Raw genomic sequence first — 14,498 nt, 5'->3', positions numbered from 1 at the left:
ATAATTCCAGATTTATTAATAGAGTGCTATGGTGAGTTTTGAAGCCGTGTTTGGCAGGTGCCTATGACTAATTAGTCTGGTGTCATTAGCACTACACCAACGTAGCTCCTTACTTTTCTATTCCATTCCGAGTAATACATATGCTTTTTTTAACCACCTTGTCAATTTGTCCTGTTAAGGATTGGGTCGTTCACGTAATGGTTATGTTACTGGACTAGTCTGGACTAGTGATCCAGAAGCCAGGGTTAATAATATGGAGGAAGGGAGGGAATGAGGCTTCAAATGGAGTGAATGGGAAATTGAGGGGCTCAACTTTCCAAATGTTTAAATAAATATTAATGTTCACAGAGACTGCCTGAAGCGCACAATCCTCAGCAGCACTGAAGCTGATGTGACCTGTCCATTCATGGATGAAAACTATTCGTGCCAAAGCAAAATTCTTGAACGTGAGACAAAATACGTGAGTTTTCTTCATCACCCAAACTCGGCACGCTTTGCTTCAGAACTGGGAAAAATCTAATGCATTGCAAGTTTACTAAGGGGGAAATGCGAATGGTGTCGCGGGCTGGGGGTGTGATTAAGGTAGTGGGCAGGGCCCTGCCACCAACCATCCTCAAATATCAGAGATCAGCCACAGGAAGGCCGTGTCGTTCAAGGGAGCCGGGTGGTTGCATTTAGATGCTGAAGGAACATCTCCATGAGCTCTGAGGGACACGCACATCGTTTCAACTTCTGCCATCAAAAAGCACCTGTGACGACTATTAGCATCGAGCCAGAAGAGTATGTTTAAAATTTCTTTAAGGTTCCTCGTGGTCCTGGAAAGCTTTTTCTGTAGCAGCAAGGAAACCTGGGCCTCCTACCCCCCCCCCCCCTCCGCCACCCCAGGCCTACCCTCCCTCTTCTCTGGCTGTGATTATCCCGGACCCCCTCCACTCACCCGCTAAAATTCCCTTTGCGCCCTTTGGCGTTATCAGTTTTCCGCCCATTTTCCCAGTCCCGCCCACCAGTTCTGCCAGGAACAAAAATGGCCACAGCCTCAGGCTGGGAGTATTTGTGGGGGAAAGGGTGTTCATTCTCTCCTCACCCACCCCAAATGTAGCCAAAATTAGGGTCTTTCCGTTCATTCATCTTTAGAATTAAAATCCAATTTCAGTCTTCACTTCTTCAAACTTTCATTCTTTGCTGCCAGTTCTCTTTCATTTCCTGAATTTGACGCCTCATGTTTCAGCTGGTTTCACACTTCACCCTCTGGTTTAAGAACCATTTAACAACAAATAAAAATATTTTGTTTTTATCGCACACCAGATGGCCTGTCAATCAAAGGATGTTTTATTTTCTTTATCTCTGAAAGTTTCAATATTTTTTTCATGTTTAAAGGGCCGGGGATTTATAAGTCCTCAGATCATGACATTTAAACAGATCTTTTCACAAGCATTTAAGGTCCTTGTAACTGTGAAAACGGGGAATGTTTGAACTCAGCATTAATTTCAAATGGCCTTGCTGAGATCAGGCCCTATCCAGGCCCTGCTGGCAAAAATGGGATGTGATATATGGCTTCCACATCCAGATCACACCTGTCATTTTTAAAGGTCTCCGGAGGTTGTCCTGACTCAATGACAATCCAGCCTTAAGAGGAGTGGCGGCTGGTCAAAAGAGGGGAAAATATCAGAGCCGGAGCTTTCCGGAGTGAGATAGGAAAACCTTTTTCACACAAGAGCGATAGAAGTTTAGAGCTCGCTTCCACAAACGGCAATTGATGCGAGATCAATCGTAATTTTAAAATTTGGATTGATAGATTGTGGTTAACCATAGATACGAGGCGATTACAGGAACAGAGGCGGATATATGGTGCGAGGTTGCTGACCAGCCATGGTCGCATTAAACAGCTGAGCAGGTTCAGGGGGCTAACTGCCTTTTGCTGTTGCTATGTTCCTGGGCCCAGACATGATACAAGTTGAGCACCTTTCACAAAGGTTCAGATTCTAAGAATAGTTACATTTCTAGAAAATGCCGAGTACTCCAGAGGTGAGATGTGATACCATCAGATCAGCCTCATTATTTCCTTCTATATCAAGATTGGCAGGTGAAGAACCTGCATCTAGGCTTCTGCCAACCCTGCTGTGTAATCCTTTACAGTGGGACATTTTAAAATGGTCACCCTAATTTGTTCATACATTCATTTATTTTCCCATTCCTCCACTGACAATAGGTTAGCATTGCGGTATTCCAAGCTGAGTCAAGGTTTTCTCATCTTACATGACTTTCTTTCTCTTTTTATTCCCCCTCTATTCAACAACGACTTGCATTCATATAGCGTCTTCAGTGCAGAACAATTGCCCAAGTTGCTTGAAGCATTCTTAAACCCTGCAGTTCAAGATCAATAATAATAATCTTTATTCGTGTCACAGGTAGGCTTACATTAACACTGCAATGAAGTTACTGTGAAAATCCCCTAGTCCCCTAGAATTCAGAATGTCCAACTCACCTAACAAGCATGTCTTTGCGGACTTGTGGGAGGAAACCGGAGCACCCGGAGGAAACCCACGCAGACATGGGGAGAATATGCAGACTCCGCACAGATAGTGACCCAAGCCGGGAATCGAACCCGGGTGAAGCAACAGTGCCAACCAAGGGGGTTTGTTCGATAATTTATTTTGTTCAGTCAGTTTATCAATCCGGAATTAATAATAAAAATTTCCACCTTTATTTTATACGCTGTTGTGTACAAGTTGTTTCCAAAATTAAGGGTTATAAATCTAAGTCAGTTAAGGACGGTGCAGGCTGGCACTGCTGACTCACAGCGCCAGGAACTCGTGTTCGATTCCGGCCTTGGGTGATTGTCTGTCTGGAGTTTGCACGTTCTCCCCCTGCCTGCATGGGTTTCCCTCCACAGTCCAAAGATGTGCAGGTTAAGTGGATTGGCCACGCTAAATTTGACCCTTAGTGTCCAAAGGTGTGCAGGTTAGGTGGGGTTACGGGGGAGTGGTGTAGCCATCTGGGATGGCCACGTCCCGATTACAAAATGGACACTTGCAAAGAATGCAGGGAAAATTGGACAATACTAAGAAACAAGCAGGTGCAAGCTCTGTCTGTTGATTAGAGCCTTGGCTCTCAGACAGGACAGAAATTGGTACGCCATCTACATACTAATGAGCCATCTCCGGGGACAAAAGGGAAACATTTAGATAAACAATGTTAAGGCAGACACCCCGGCGCCAGAGGAGACTCAAACAAAGCAAACCAACGTCCACCTAGGACACGCCCAGCAACCAGGGAACCCACCCCTCTATTGGAGGAAGATCGATAAGAATGATTGGGAAATGCCCAATTAATTGAGGCCAAGTTCAAGGCCCGCCCAAAAGCGCACAAAGCCCTTTCGGGTATAAAAAGTATTCCCCAAGAGAGAATCTTTCTTCTTTGGCCTTGGCTCTCAGCGAAGAGAGACCAGCCTAGCAGCTACGCCAGACCAAGTAAGTTCCAAGTCAACGCACGCTACGAGATAGACGCTCCTAGTTGCTATCCTGTAAACAGCTCAACCCATCAGCCTCAGAACCGAGCAATGGCCATTGTTCCTCTGACTGAGTGGGCACCCGAAGCTAAGTATAGGCTTTAGTAATAGTGATCGTTTAGGTTGTAGAGCTTTATGCATGAGTAGATTTGACTGTGTAAATAAATGAGCATTGCTTTTGAACTTACTAACTGGTGTATCGAGTCATTGATCAGTATTCGGTCCTGAACCTTGTGGCGGTGTCGAACGATACCTGGCGACTCTTGAGCAAACGTAATTAAACAGAGCCAAATTAAGAGGCAACACCAAAGAGAGCAACAGTGGGCCTCGGTTTGGTGCTGTTTCAGAGGGTCAGTGCAGACATGATGGGCTGAATGGCCTTCTGCACTGTCGGGATTCTATGGATTCTAATAAATCCAATGGGATATTTAAGAGAAACCTTTTTACTCCGAGAGTGGTGGGAGTATGGAACTCACTACCACAGGCGTTTAGAATGGATGCCTTTAAGGGAAGTTAGATAAGTAATGAATTTAAGGATGTGCTGATAGGGTGAGATAAAGATGGGAGGGAGGAGAGTCGTGTGGGGGAATAAAAACTGTTGGTGTGGAGTAAATACTATGGAATTATTTTTTTTAATCTTTCAGTTTTTCCATTGATTTCAACATCATCGGCCACACAATTATTATTCTGTTTTACCTCACAGCTCCTGACAGAGGAAGAATATCGTTTGTACTTGGACAGAAGTTTAGCGATTGCTGAGAATCGCAGTGCGAACAGCTATCACTGTCAGACCGCCGACTGCAAGGGCTGGTGCATCTATGAGGATGACGTCAATGAGTTTCACTGTCCCATCTGTAACAAGGACAACTGTCTGGTGTGCAAGGTAAGTCGGACTTGGGCTGATGGACCTTCAAAAAAAAAAAAAGAGCTGGGCATATATCTGGGTGGTAACAGGTTGTAGGTTGGCACAGGGGGCAACGGAAATCTGGGAGTCTCTCTCCAGTGGAGCCAGTGGAAGGTGGAGCAATAGAAATTTACAAGATTGAAATCTTTATTCAGCGAAGGATATCAAGGAGACTTGGTGCAAAGGCAGGTAAATGGAGATTAACCACAATCTAATGGAACATTCCTGAAGAGATCAATAAATGGATACTCTGCTACTGTGGAAAGACAGAAGGTGGCTAGCTGAGCATATGAACTAGGAAAGTCCTTAATCTGCCTGAGTTAGTTCATCTAAAGTAATTTAGGGAACATATACAGGATTCTTAAAACAGAGGCGTGATGAGATTTTCTTTTTACTTCACCAAGTTATGATGATCTGGAATCCATAGAATCCTTACAGTGCAGAAGGAGGCCATTCTGCCCACCGACCTTCCGAAAGAGCACCCCACCCATGCCCACTCACCCACCCTATCCCTGTAACCCGTAACCTCACCTAACCTGCACACCTTTGGACTGTGGGAGGAAACCGGAGCACCCGGAGGAAAGTGCAAACTCCACACAGTCACTCAAGACCGTAATTGAACCCGGGTCTCTGGCGCTGTGAGGCAGCAGTGCTAACCATCGTGCCGCTGTGCTGCCTCAATGTGCCTTTACACTGGCAGAAACAGATTCATTAATAGCTTTCAAGAGGCAATGTTTGGATGGTGGTAGGGAACGACCAGGAGAATGGAACTAATAAGACAGCTCATTCATTGTTGGGAAGTATGTTTCCCGGGGTATTTATTTGCTGTAACCTGCTTTGATACAGATTTGTAATAAAATACATTTAAACAAAAGAGGAAACAACCTCTCAGCATCCACCCTATCAAAACTCCTGAGAACATCTGTCTCAATAAGGTCACCTCTCATTCTTCTAAACTCCAATGAGTGCAGACACAATCTACTCAACTTCTCCTCAATGGAAAATCACTCCAGATCCGGGATCAACCTAGTGAACCTTCTCTGCACTGTATCCAATGCCATGAACCTTTCCTTTGATAAGGGGACCAAAACTGTTCACAGTATTCCAGGTGTGGTCTAACTAGTGCTTTGTATAGTTTTAGCAATACTTCCTTATATTTATATTCCATTCCCTTTGAAATAAAGGCCAACATCCCGCTTGCTTTCCCAATTACCTGCTGAACTTGCATGTGAGCTTTTTTGTGATTTATGCACGAGGACACCAAACCCCTCTGCGCTGCAGCTTTCTGCAGTCTTTCTCCATTTAAATAATATTCAGCTCCTTTATTCTTCCTACCAAAGTTCATAACTTCACATCTTCCTACATTATATTCCATCTGCCAAGTTTCGCCCACTCACTTAACTGGTCTATATCCCTCTGTAGACTCTTTGTGTCATCCTCACCACTTGCCTTCCCACCTATTTTTGTGTCATCCGCAAACTTGGCAATAGTGCATTCACTTCCCTCGTCCGAGACATTAATTTGTATTCTAAATAATTGTGGCCCCTGCACAGATCCCTGTGGCATTAAATCTTGTGCTTAAACATCTGGAGTGGGATTGAACATGCATCGTTCTGACTCAGCAGAAAGTGAATGCTGCCCTCTGCGCTGTTCTGAACACCATGTGCAGAATTGTCTATTTTATCTTCTAAGACTTGGACCGGGCGAGGAAAGCAGTGTGCAGCTTGCCGGCCGCACCTCCAACTTTTCTCACCGTACTGTCCGGCACTTAAAAGGAACAAAATCCTGGCGCCATCGTGCATTCGTGTTGTAAAGGAGGGAACCCAGCAGCCAATTTGCTCACAGCAAGCTCTCCCACACAGCAATGTAATAATAATCAGATCATCTACTTTGGTGATGTTGAATGTGGAACTCTGATCAGAACACGAGGGCTAATAACCTTAACCTTCAAAATTATGCCATGGGATCTTTAACATTCACCTAAACAGGCAGATTGGGCCTCGGTTTATCGTTTTATCTGAAAAATGGTACCCCTAACAGTGCAGCACTCCCTCAGTACTGCACTGACATTTGCGACCTGTTTATTTTTGTGCTCAAGCCCTGGAATGGGACGTGAATCCAGAGCCTGAGTGACTCCGAGGTGGGAGTCATGGCTGACTCACTGAAAAAGGAAATAATCTTTCTGCTCCTCAACACAGGCTATACACGAAGGAATGGACTGCAAGCAGTACCAGGACGACCTGAAAATTCAAGCTGAAAATAACAAATCTGCAAAACAGACTGCTGACATGCTCACGGTGAAGCACTTCTGTATTTATTTATGATGAAAAGTTATCTTAAATTAGCTTTTTTGGGGGGGGCTCATGGCTGGGATGGGGGAAGAGATGGACAAGAAGTGAAAAATTATCAGCTCGCTCAAGAGGTAAAAAACATGTACGTGAACCTTTCACATAGTCAGATGTGCTTTATAATAATAATAATCTTTATTGACTCAAGGAGGCTTACATTAACACTGCAATGAAGTTACTGTGAAAATCCCCTGGTTCGCACACTCCGGTGCCTGTTTGGGTACACTGAGGGAGAATTCAGAATGTCCAAATTACCTAACAGCACGTTTTTCGAGACTTGTGGGAGGAAACCGGAGCCCCCGGAGGAAATCCACACAGACACGAGAGAATGTGCGGACCCAGCACAGACGGTGACCCAAGCCGGGAATCAAACCTGGGAACCTGCCGCTGTGAAGCAACGGTGCTAACCACTGTGCGGGCTTGCCGCTTCACACGACCATTACATTTAACTGATGTTAAACATTAAAATGTTCAGTCTCTAATGGCCGAGGACCATATTGTTTGACAGATCGGACCTTGGCCGGAATTCTCCGGCTGGTGGGATTGTCTCTCCCTGCCGGAAGCGCACCCTCGACCGTGGGTTTCCCAGCGGCGTGGGGTGGGGTCACTGGGAAATCCCATTGACCAGCCGGGAGAATCCTGCCGCTAGCGAATGGCGTGCTACCGAGAAACATGCGGCTGGGGGACCGGAGAATCCAGCCCCTTCTCCGTTTACTTGTTGCCAATTTCTGGCAAGTAACCAACGTTTACAGAGAGGCTTTCACCTCTGAATGTCACTGAAAAATACCAACGGATTTACCGAAAATTCCAGTGACAAACTTTGGTGTCTGGATTTGAATCTGGCCTATCCCCTGGGATTTACGCCTCTCCTCTGATCTATTCACCTGGGCCTGCAGAATGAGATCTGCCCACCCCGTGGCAATCTTGATCACAAAATAGGTAGTAAAGGAACCTGAAATGTCACACTGGTCTTATGAAAGATGCTCTTCAGGATCCAAGTAAACCATCCTAGATATCCGTGCACGTCCGATTCTGGCTTCTTTCATATCCTTGACTTTAATTGTACCACCGCCGCTGGCTGTCTGAATTTTAGACTCTGGCATTCCCTCCCTTGACCTCTGTCTCCCCATTTAAGATGCTACTTAAACTTCCCTCTTTGACCAATCTCTGGGTTACCTGCCCCAACATTCCCCTTGTGCAACTTGCTGTCACATTTGCTTTGATGTGAGATTATACAATGTAAATAAATAAGCTTTATTGTCACAAGTAGGCTTACATTAACACTGCAATGAAGTCACTGTCAAAAGCCCCTAGTCGCCACATTCTGGCATCTGTTCGGGTACACAGAGGGAGAATTCAGAATTCTCAGCTGGTACGGGAATTGAACCCTCGCTGCTGGCCTTGTTCTGCATCACGAACCAGCCCACTGAGCTAAACAGGCTCCATATGAATAGAAAGTGTTATAGTTGTGCCAGGAATACTTGATGACCAAAATAGGGATGGGTTCCATTTCCCAGAGCCGGCATTAAAACCTTTCCAAAAATAAACACTCCTGTTTACGTAGACGTTATGATTCAACTACTTTCCTGAATTAGTATGTATCATCCTTTCAAATTCTAAAATGGGGGTGCACAAACAGACCTGTTGAAGGTGGCAGGGTGGGTTGAGAAAGTAGTTAATAAGGCATGCGGGATCCTGACATTTATAAATAAAGAAATAGGGCAAAATCCTCCGATCTGTTCCCGCCTGGGATTTTCTGGTGCCGTTGAGAGTGAATGGTGTTTTGGCTGGAATGCCAGATTTTCCAATCTCGCTCACAAAGGGTCCCGCCTCGGATGAGGCTGGAGAATCCCGCCCACAGAGAACAACAGCAAGAAATTATGGTAAACGTTCATGTAAGATTGGTCCAATTGCAACTGTGAGTATCGTTTCCAGGTCCGGGTGCTGCACTTTAGCAAGGGGGTGGAGGCATTGGAGTGGGCAAAGATTCACGAGAACGATTCCAGGGATGGGTGAATTGGATAGATTGGAGCTGGAGATCAGAGTTGGAGTTGTTAGGCAGCACGGTGGCGCAGTGGTTAGTATTGCTGCCTCACGGCGCCGAGGTCCCGGGTTCCATCCCGGCCCTGGGTCACTGTCTGTGTGGAGTTTGCACATTCTCCCCGTGTTTGCGTGGGTTTCGCCCCCACAACCCAAAGATGTGCAGGCTAGGTGGATTGAACACGCTAAATTGCCCCTTAATTGGAAAAAAATAATTGGGTACTCTAAATTTATTTAAGAAAAGAGTTGGAGTTGTTCTCCACAGAGAGAAGAAGCGAAGTTTGAGAGCAGATTGGATAGAGGTGGTCATATCACGAGGGGTCTGGACAGAGCCTGTCGGGGGAAACCGTTCCCATTGGCGAAAGGATCGAGAACGAGAGGACACAGGTTCAAAATAATTGGCATGGAAGCAATGGTGATATGAGGAAAGTAGTTAGGCTCCACTGGCTATATGCTTTAGAGGAAAATTCAGGTGAGGCCTTCAGAAGAGAATGATTATGATCTGAAGAGAAAAGAATTTGCAGGGTGGGGTGGTATTTTTTAAAGGATAGGCTTGGAGACCACAAGGGTACAAACAACAAGAGCTTTCTTGGACAGGTGTTTACTCGGGGCTGGCACGGTGGCGTAGAGGTTAGTGCTGCTGCCTCACAGCGTCGAGGACCTGGCTTTGATCCCGGCCCTGGGTCACTGTCCGTGTGGAGTTTGCACATTCTCCCCGTGTGGGCGTGGGTGTCACCCCCACAACCCAAAAGGATGTGGAGGGTAGGTGAATTGGCCACGCTAAATTGCCCTTTAATTGGGGAAAAAAAAGAATTGGGCACTTAAATTTTTTTTTTAAAAAGGTAATGTATTTACTCTACAGGCTGTTTGGATAGACTGCCCGTTTGCCCACGCAAGCGGACGATGGTGTCATCAATATGTCATGTGATCAGACTCTTAAAGTAACCTTGTTCCAACTGGGACCAAACATGAATGGGTAAAAGGTGGGGACTGGGACTACGCGAGTTGCTCTTGCAGGGAACTGGCACGGATGTGGCAGGCCGAATGGCCTCCATCTCACTCCAAGATTCTGATCTATGATTCTTTTTAGCTCGGCACGATTCAGTTAGCACCCAATGAAAAAAGAACCTTCTTATCAAAATCCCATGGTATATGGTACACATGACATTTGTGCTTTTATGATTCGACCCTCATTATGTGATTCCTATCCTTACAGGCACTGCTGCACAGCGGGGAGGCCATGAAGTGCCCTCAATGCAAGATTGTGGTGCAGAAAAAGAGTGGCTGCGATTGGCTCCGTTGCACGATGTGTAAAACTGAGATTTGCTGGGTGACAAAGGGGGCTCGCTGGGGACCTCTGGTAATGATGTTTTTACTGAGAATTGCATCGAAATCACAGCTCAGAAACATTCAACATAACTGTACTATGCCAATGATCATTCTGTGCACTAGGAGCTTGGGGAGCTTATAGTTCCATCCTGCTCGCTCCATGGCAATCCCTTGATAAGAATCAACTTGCCAACCAATCAGCACCCTCATTTCCTGTAGTGTAAATTGTTGTGATTGTTTGAAATTCAGTATTCTTGTGTTTGTCCTGATGAGTACAGGAATAAAAGCTTCAGCTGCATGTTTCTTTTTGCAGCAACATTCACATTGCTACTGCCACCCGATCTCAGAGCGGGTAGTTTAGTCTCGGCCAGGATTCAAACCCGAGTCACTCTTCTGCTTTGTATGTTTCAGAATCACGGAGGATTCACAAATAATCACACACTTATCAAGAGAGAAGACAGAGAGGGTGCATGGACCACATGGTCTGGGAGGGGAGGTGGGTTGGGAATGGCTGACAATTAGGATCCAGTTTGATTGTCTCCTGCAAAGGTTTCATTCAGCCTGAGTTAATAAAACAGCTGACAGTGTTATCAACACTTCACGTGTATGACCTTTCATCAGACTTCCCTCATGAAAAGTCAAAGACAGGGGGCGAGATTCTCCACTCCCGCGCCGGTTGGGAGAATCGCCTGGGCCACCAAAATTTCCCGGGACGCCGGTCCGACGCCCTCCCGCGATTCTCCCAAGCGGCGTGAACGGCCCGGTCGAGTTCCCCGGGCCGGAGAATCGCCGGAGACACCCAAAATGGCAATTCACCGGCACCCCCGCTATTCTCAGGCCCGGATGGGCCGAGCGGCCAGGCCAAAACGGCGGGTTCCCCCCGGCGCCGTCCACACCTGGTCGCTGCCGTCGGGAACAGCGCGGGAACACTGGGGGGGGGGGGGGGGGGCGAGGGGGGAATCCTGCACCGGGGGGTACCTCAAATGTGGGGTGGCCCGCGATCGGTGCCCACCGATCATCGGGCCGTCCTCTCTGAAGGAGGACCTCCTTCCTTCCGCGGCCACGCAAGATCCGTCTGCCACCTTCTTGCGGGGCGGACTTAGAGAGGACGGCAACCACGCATGCGCGGGTGACGTCAGTTATGCGGCGCCGGCCGCGTCATCTATGCGGCGCCGCCTTTACGCGGCGACAAGGCCTGGCGCGTGTAGATGCCGCGGCCCTGATCCTAGCCCATTGTCAGGGCCTGAATCGTTCGGGATCGGGGCCGTTTCGCGCCGTCGTGAACCTCGACGGCGTTCACGACGGCGTGGGCATTTCGGCGCGGGAGTGGAGAATCCCGCCCCTGGAATATTAACTCCCCTTTCTCTCTCTCAGATGCCACCAGACCGTACATATTTCACGCACTCTCTGCTTTTATTTCCAAATCCCAGAAACTGCAGTATTTTGCTTTTGTAAAAAATAATAAACATATATCTTTAAATGTGCAACTAAATTTTACACAAAAAAAAAATATTCATTGCGTTAGCGGATTTCCCAGATATTTCACCAGATAGGCTGGAGGATGCGGCCTTTGAAGCAAATAAGTTGAGATCTCCCACTGTCTAGAAGCCTCCTCCCACTGTACATTATCCAATCCTGCTCAGTAATGTACATTTTACTGCAGGTAAAATAATGGAACCAAAATATTTATTTATTCTTCCATGAGATGTGGGACAAGGCCAGCATTTGCAGCCCTTGAACTGAATGGCTTGCTAGGGCCGATTCAGAGGGCCATTAAGAATTGCTGTGGGTCTGGAGTCAAATGTAGGCCAGACCAGGTCAGGAAGGAAGATTTCCCTTCCTTTGAGGGCATCAGTTACTGGTGCAACGGTGAACCAGGTGACTTTTTACAACATCCGATGATGGTTTTCATGTTTACCGCTACTGAGACTCGCTTTATTTCCAGATTTATAAATTTAATTTAAATTCCCCCCCCCAGCTGTCGTGATGGGAATTGAACATGTGTCCCCAGAGCATTAGCCTGGGCCTCTGGATTACATTGGCACTACACCCCTACCCCGTAAGCGTGGTTATTTGTTTTATCTGTGTCTCTGACTTTCCAATTTACCTTTTCAGGGTGCAGGTGACACAAGTGGAGGATGTCGCTGCCGTGTTAATGGTAGACCATGCCACCCCAAATGTCAGAATTGTCACTGAGGATACTCGCATCCAATTAGAATTGGACATGACCATTGAAGACCACAGCGATGTAATTGGGACACTTTCTGATGTGTACATCTCCACTGCCTGGCAAACTAAATGATGTCCTCTCTCAAAGTTGGGACTCAAGAAAATGTGTGACTGGTTCAAAAGGATTGAATTCCAATGCTGTGGGAAAAACCACTTTCTCTTGCCCCAAGGTGGGGTGGGTGCTCCGATCTGGTCCTGCCTTCTTTATACCTGTAAATGGGATTCCCGCCACAATTCCAGCAAAAAAAGCCCAGAGGGAATTGCTGGTTCTGTGGAGGGAGAGTCAGACTGTGCCCTCTGGGAGCAGAGTTTGAATCATGGTTACAGCATAAGAGGCCATTCGACCCATTGTGACATGCTAGACCGCTGCGAGGACAGCTCAGCTGGACCCACCCCTTTGTCCTTGGCCCCACAGCCCTGCAAAGATTTTTCATTTCAGATAATTAGCTGAAAGACATGACTGAACCTACCTCCACCACAATCTAAGGCTGTGCACTCCATATCGGTCACCACTCGCTGCTTAAAGGTTTTCCTCATCCCACCGTCCTTTTTTGTTTACCAATCACCCCAAGTCGGTGTCCTCTGGTTTGTCAGCCTTCTGGCAATAGGAATGGTTCATCCCTGCCTGTCCAGATCACCAAATCTTCTCTCAACCTCCTCCAAGGAGAATGGCCCCAGCTACTCCAATCTCTCCATGTCACCAAAGTCCCTCATCCCTGCAACCATTCTTGTAAATCTTGTCAGCGCCCTCTCCAAGGCCTTCACATCCATCCAGACGTATGGTGCCCAGAAACGGACAAAGTATTCCTGTTGTGGCTGAACTTGCATTTACAAAGGTTCATCTTCATTTCCTTGCTTTTGTACTGCGTGGGCAGGATCTTTCCGCTCCCCCCCCCCCCCAGGCAATGGGCCCTCGGTTGCGGAGGATGCAAACACCAGCAACAGAACACCCAATTGACAGCGGCACCTGTAACCCCATCCAACCTTTGGACACTTATGGGAAATTGAGCGTGGCCAATCCACCTAACGTGCTCATTTTAGGATTGTGGGAGGAAACCCACGCAGACATGGGGAGAACATGCAAACTCCACAGATAGTCACCCGAGGTCGGAATTGAACCCGGGTCCCTGGCACTGTGAGGCAGCAGTGCTAACCACTGTGCCACCATGCCGCCCTCAAATGTTTCAAGTGGAATGATTGGGAGGTATTCTTCATCACGTCTGAGTTTACAACACGTGTTTGTAACTTTTACTCTCACTTCGATCACAAGGACGGGTTAATAATGAAAGTTAGACACTTGTGCAGGGCATGATAAAAAAAACAGTGAGAAAAGACCAGTGTTTTAACTCACCCAAAATGAGAAAATAAGCAAAATCTTCCATGAACAGAGTTCAGGTATGCTTTAGGATCCGCCAGTTTTCCCTACAATAAGACATACAATCCCCCACAAGGGAGGGAGGACTTGATGCTGATACCTGAACACAACACTTTAATTTTAAAAGTACATTCTGGTTATATACAATCCTGATCTTTGTAGCAGTGGAACTCCGCTCTGGGCACTGCAAGGCCAAGAGAAGAAGCAGGGAAACCACAAAAATCGTACAATTGCCGTTTCTCATCGGTATCCGCGACTCCTCTGGCTAAGTCAAATGGGTGAGTCCCGGTGAGATTTCACCCTGTAAAACTTAGACGGGTCCTGCTACTCGAAGCACTTTTGTTCCCAAGATTGTCACTACGAAGCAAGTGGAACATTGTTAAGGAATTTTACATTTATAACGGATTACTTTCTGGGAAGGGCCTTGTTTTGAATATTCTATACTGTAATGTGACCTTCAGATGAAAATCCTAGATCTAAGATAGATATGAAGAATGGATGATGTGTATATATAATATAAATAAATAATTTGAAATAAAGGACCAAAGTTTTCTTGAAATGTTTGTACCTTTAGTTCATCACTGGGTTACAGTGTGATATATATGGAAGTGTCTGGGTCAATTTGCATATCTCTTGGTACAAGCGCTGGTGTAAGACCCCTAATGCAGCTAAAATAAAAAGAAACTTCTGTGCGGCCCCTGTTCAGCCTGCACTATTTAGCAAAACACTGGGAAACAAAGAAGGTAAAACAGGAACACTGATTGG

General features: G+C 46.6%; 1 protein-coding gene across 2 annotated transcripts in view; it reads left to right on the top strand.

The window, feature by feature from the left end:
- Positions 1 to 14,270, top strand: part of rbck1 (RanBP-type and C3HC4-type zinc finger containing 1) — a 60,145-nt gene extending 45,875 nt beyond the window's left edge. For both annotated transcript variants that reach the window (XM_072515237.1, XM_072515238.1), the window contains exons 9-13: positions 349 to 460; positions 4,212 to 4,391; positions 6,611 to 6,709; positions 10,017 to 10,160; positions 12,245 to 14,270. In XM_072515237.1, the coding sequence (XP_072371338.1) occupies positions 349 to 460; positions 4,212 to 4,391; positions 6,611 to 6,709; positions 10,017 to 10,160; positions 12,245 to 12,325 (616 nt within the window). In that variant the 3' untranslated portion in view covers positions 12,326 to 14,270. The remainder of the gene's footprint in view (positions 1 to 348; positions 461 to 4,211; positions 4,392 to 6,610; positions 6,710 to 10,016; positions 10,161 to 12,244) is intronic.
- Positions 14,271 to 14,498: the final 228 nt, after the last annotated feature.

The sequence above is a fragment of the Scyliorhinus torazame genome, chromosome 8, assembly GCF_047496885.1.
Source record: "Scyliorhinus torazame isolate Kashiwa2021f chromosome 8, sScyTor2.1, whole genome shotgun sequence".
In the NCBI taxonomy this organism is placed as follows: domain Eukaryota; kingdom Metazoa; phylum Chordata; class Chondrichthyes; order Carcharhiniformes; family Scyliorhinidae; genus Scyliorhinus; species Scyliorhinus torazame.
This window is presented reverse-complemented; position numbering and strand designations above follow the sequence as displayed.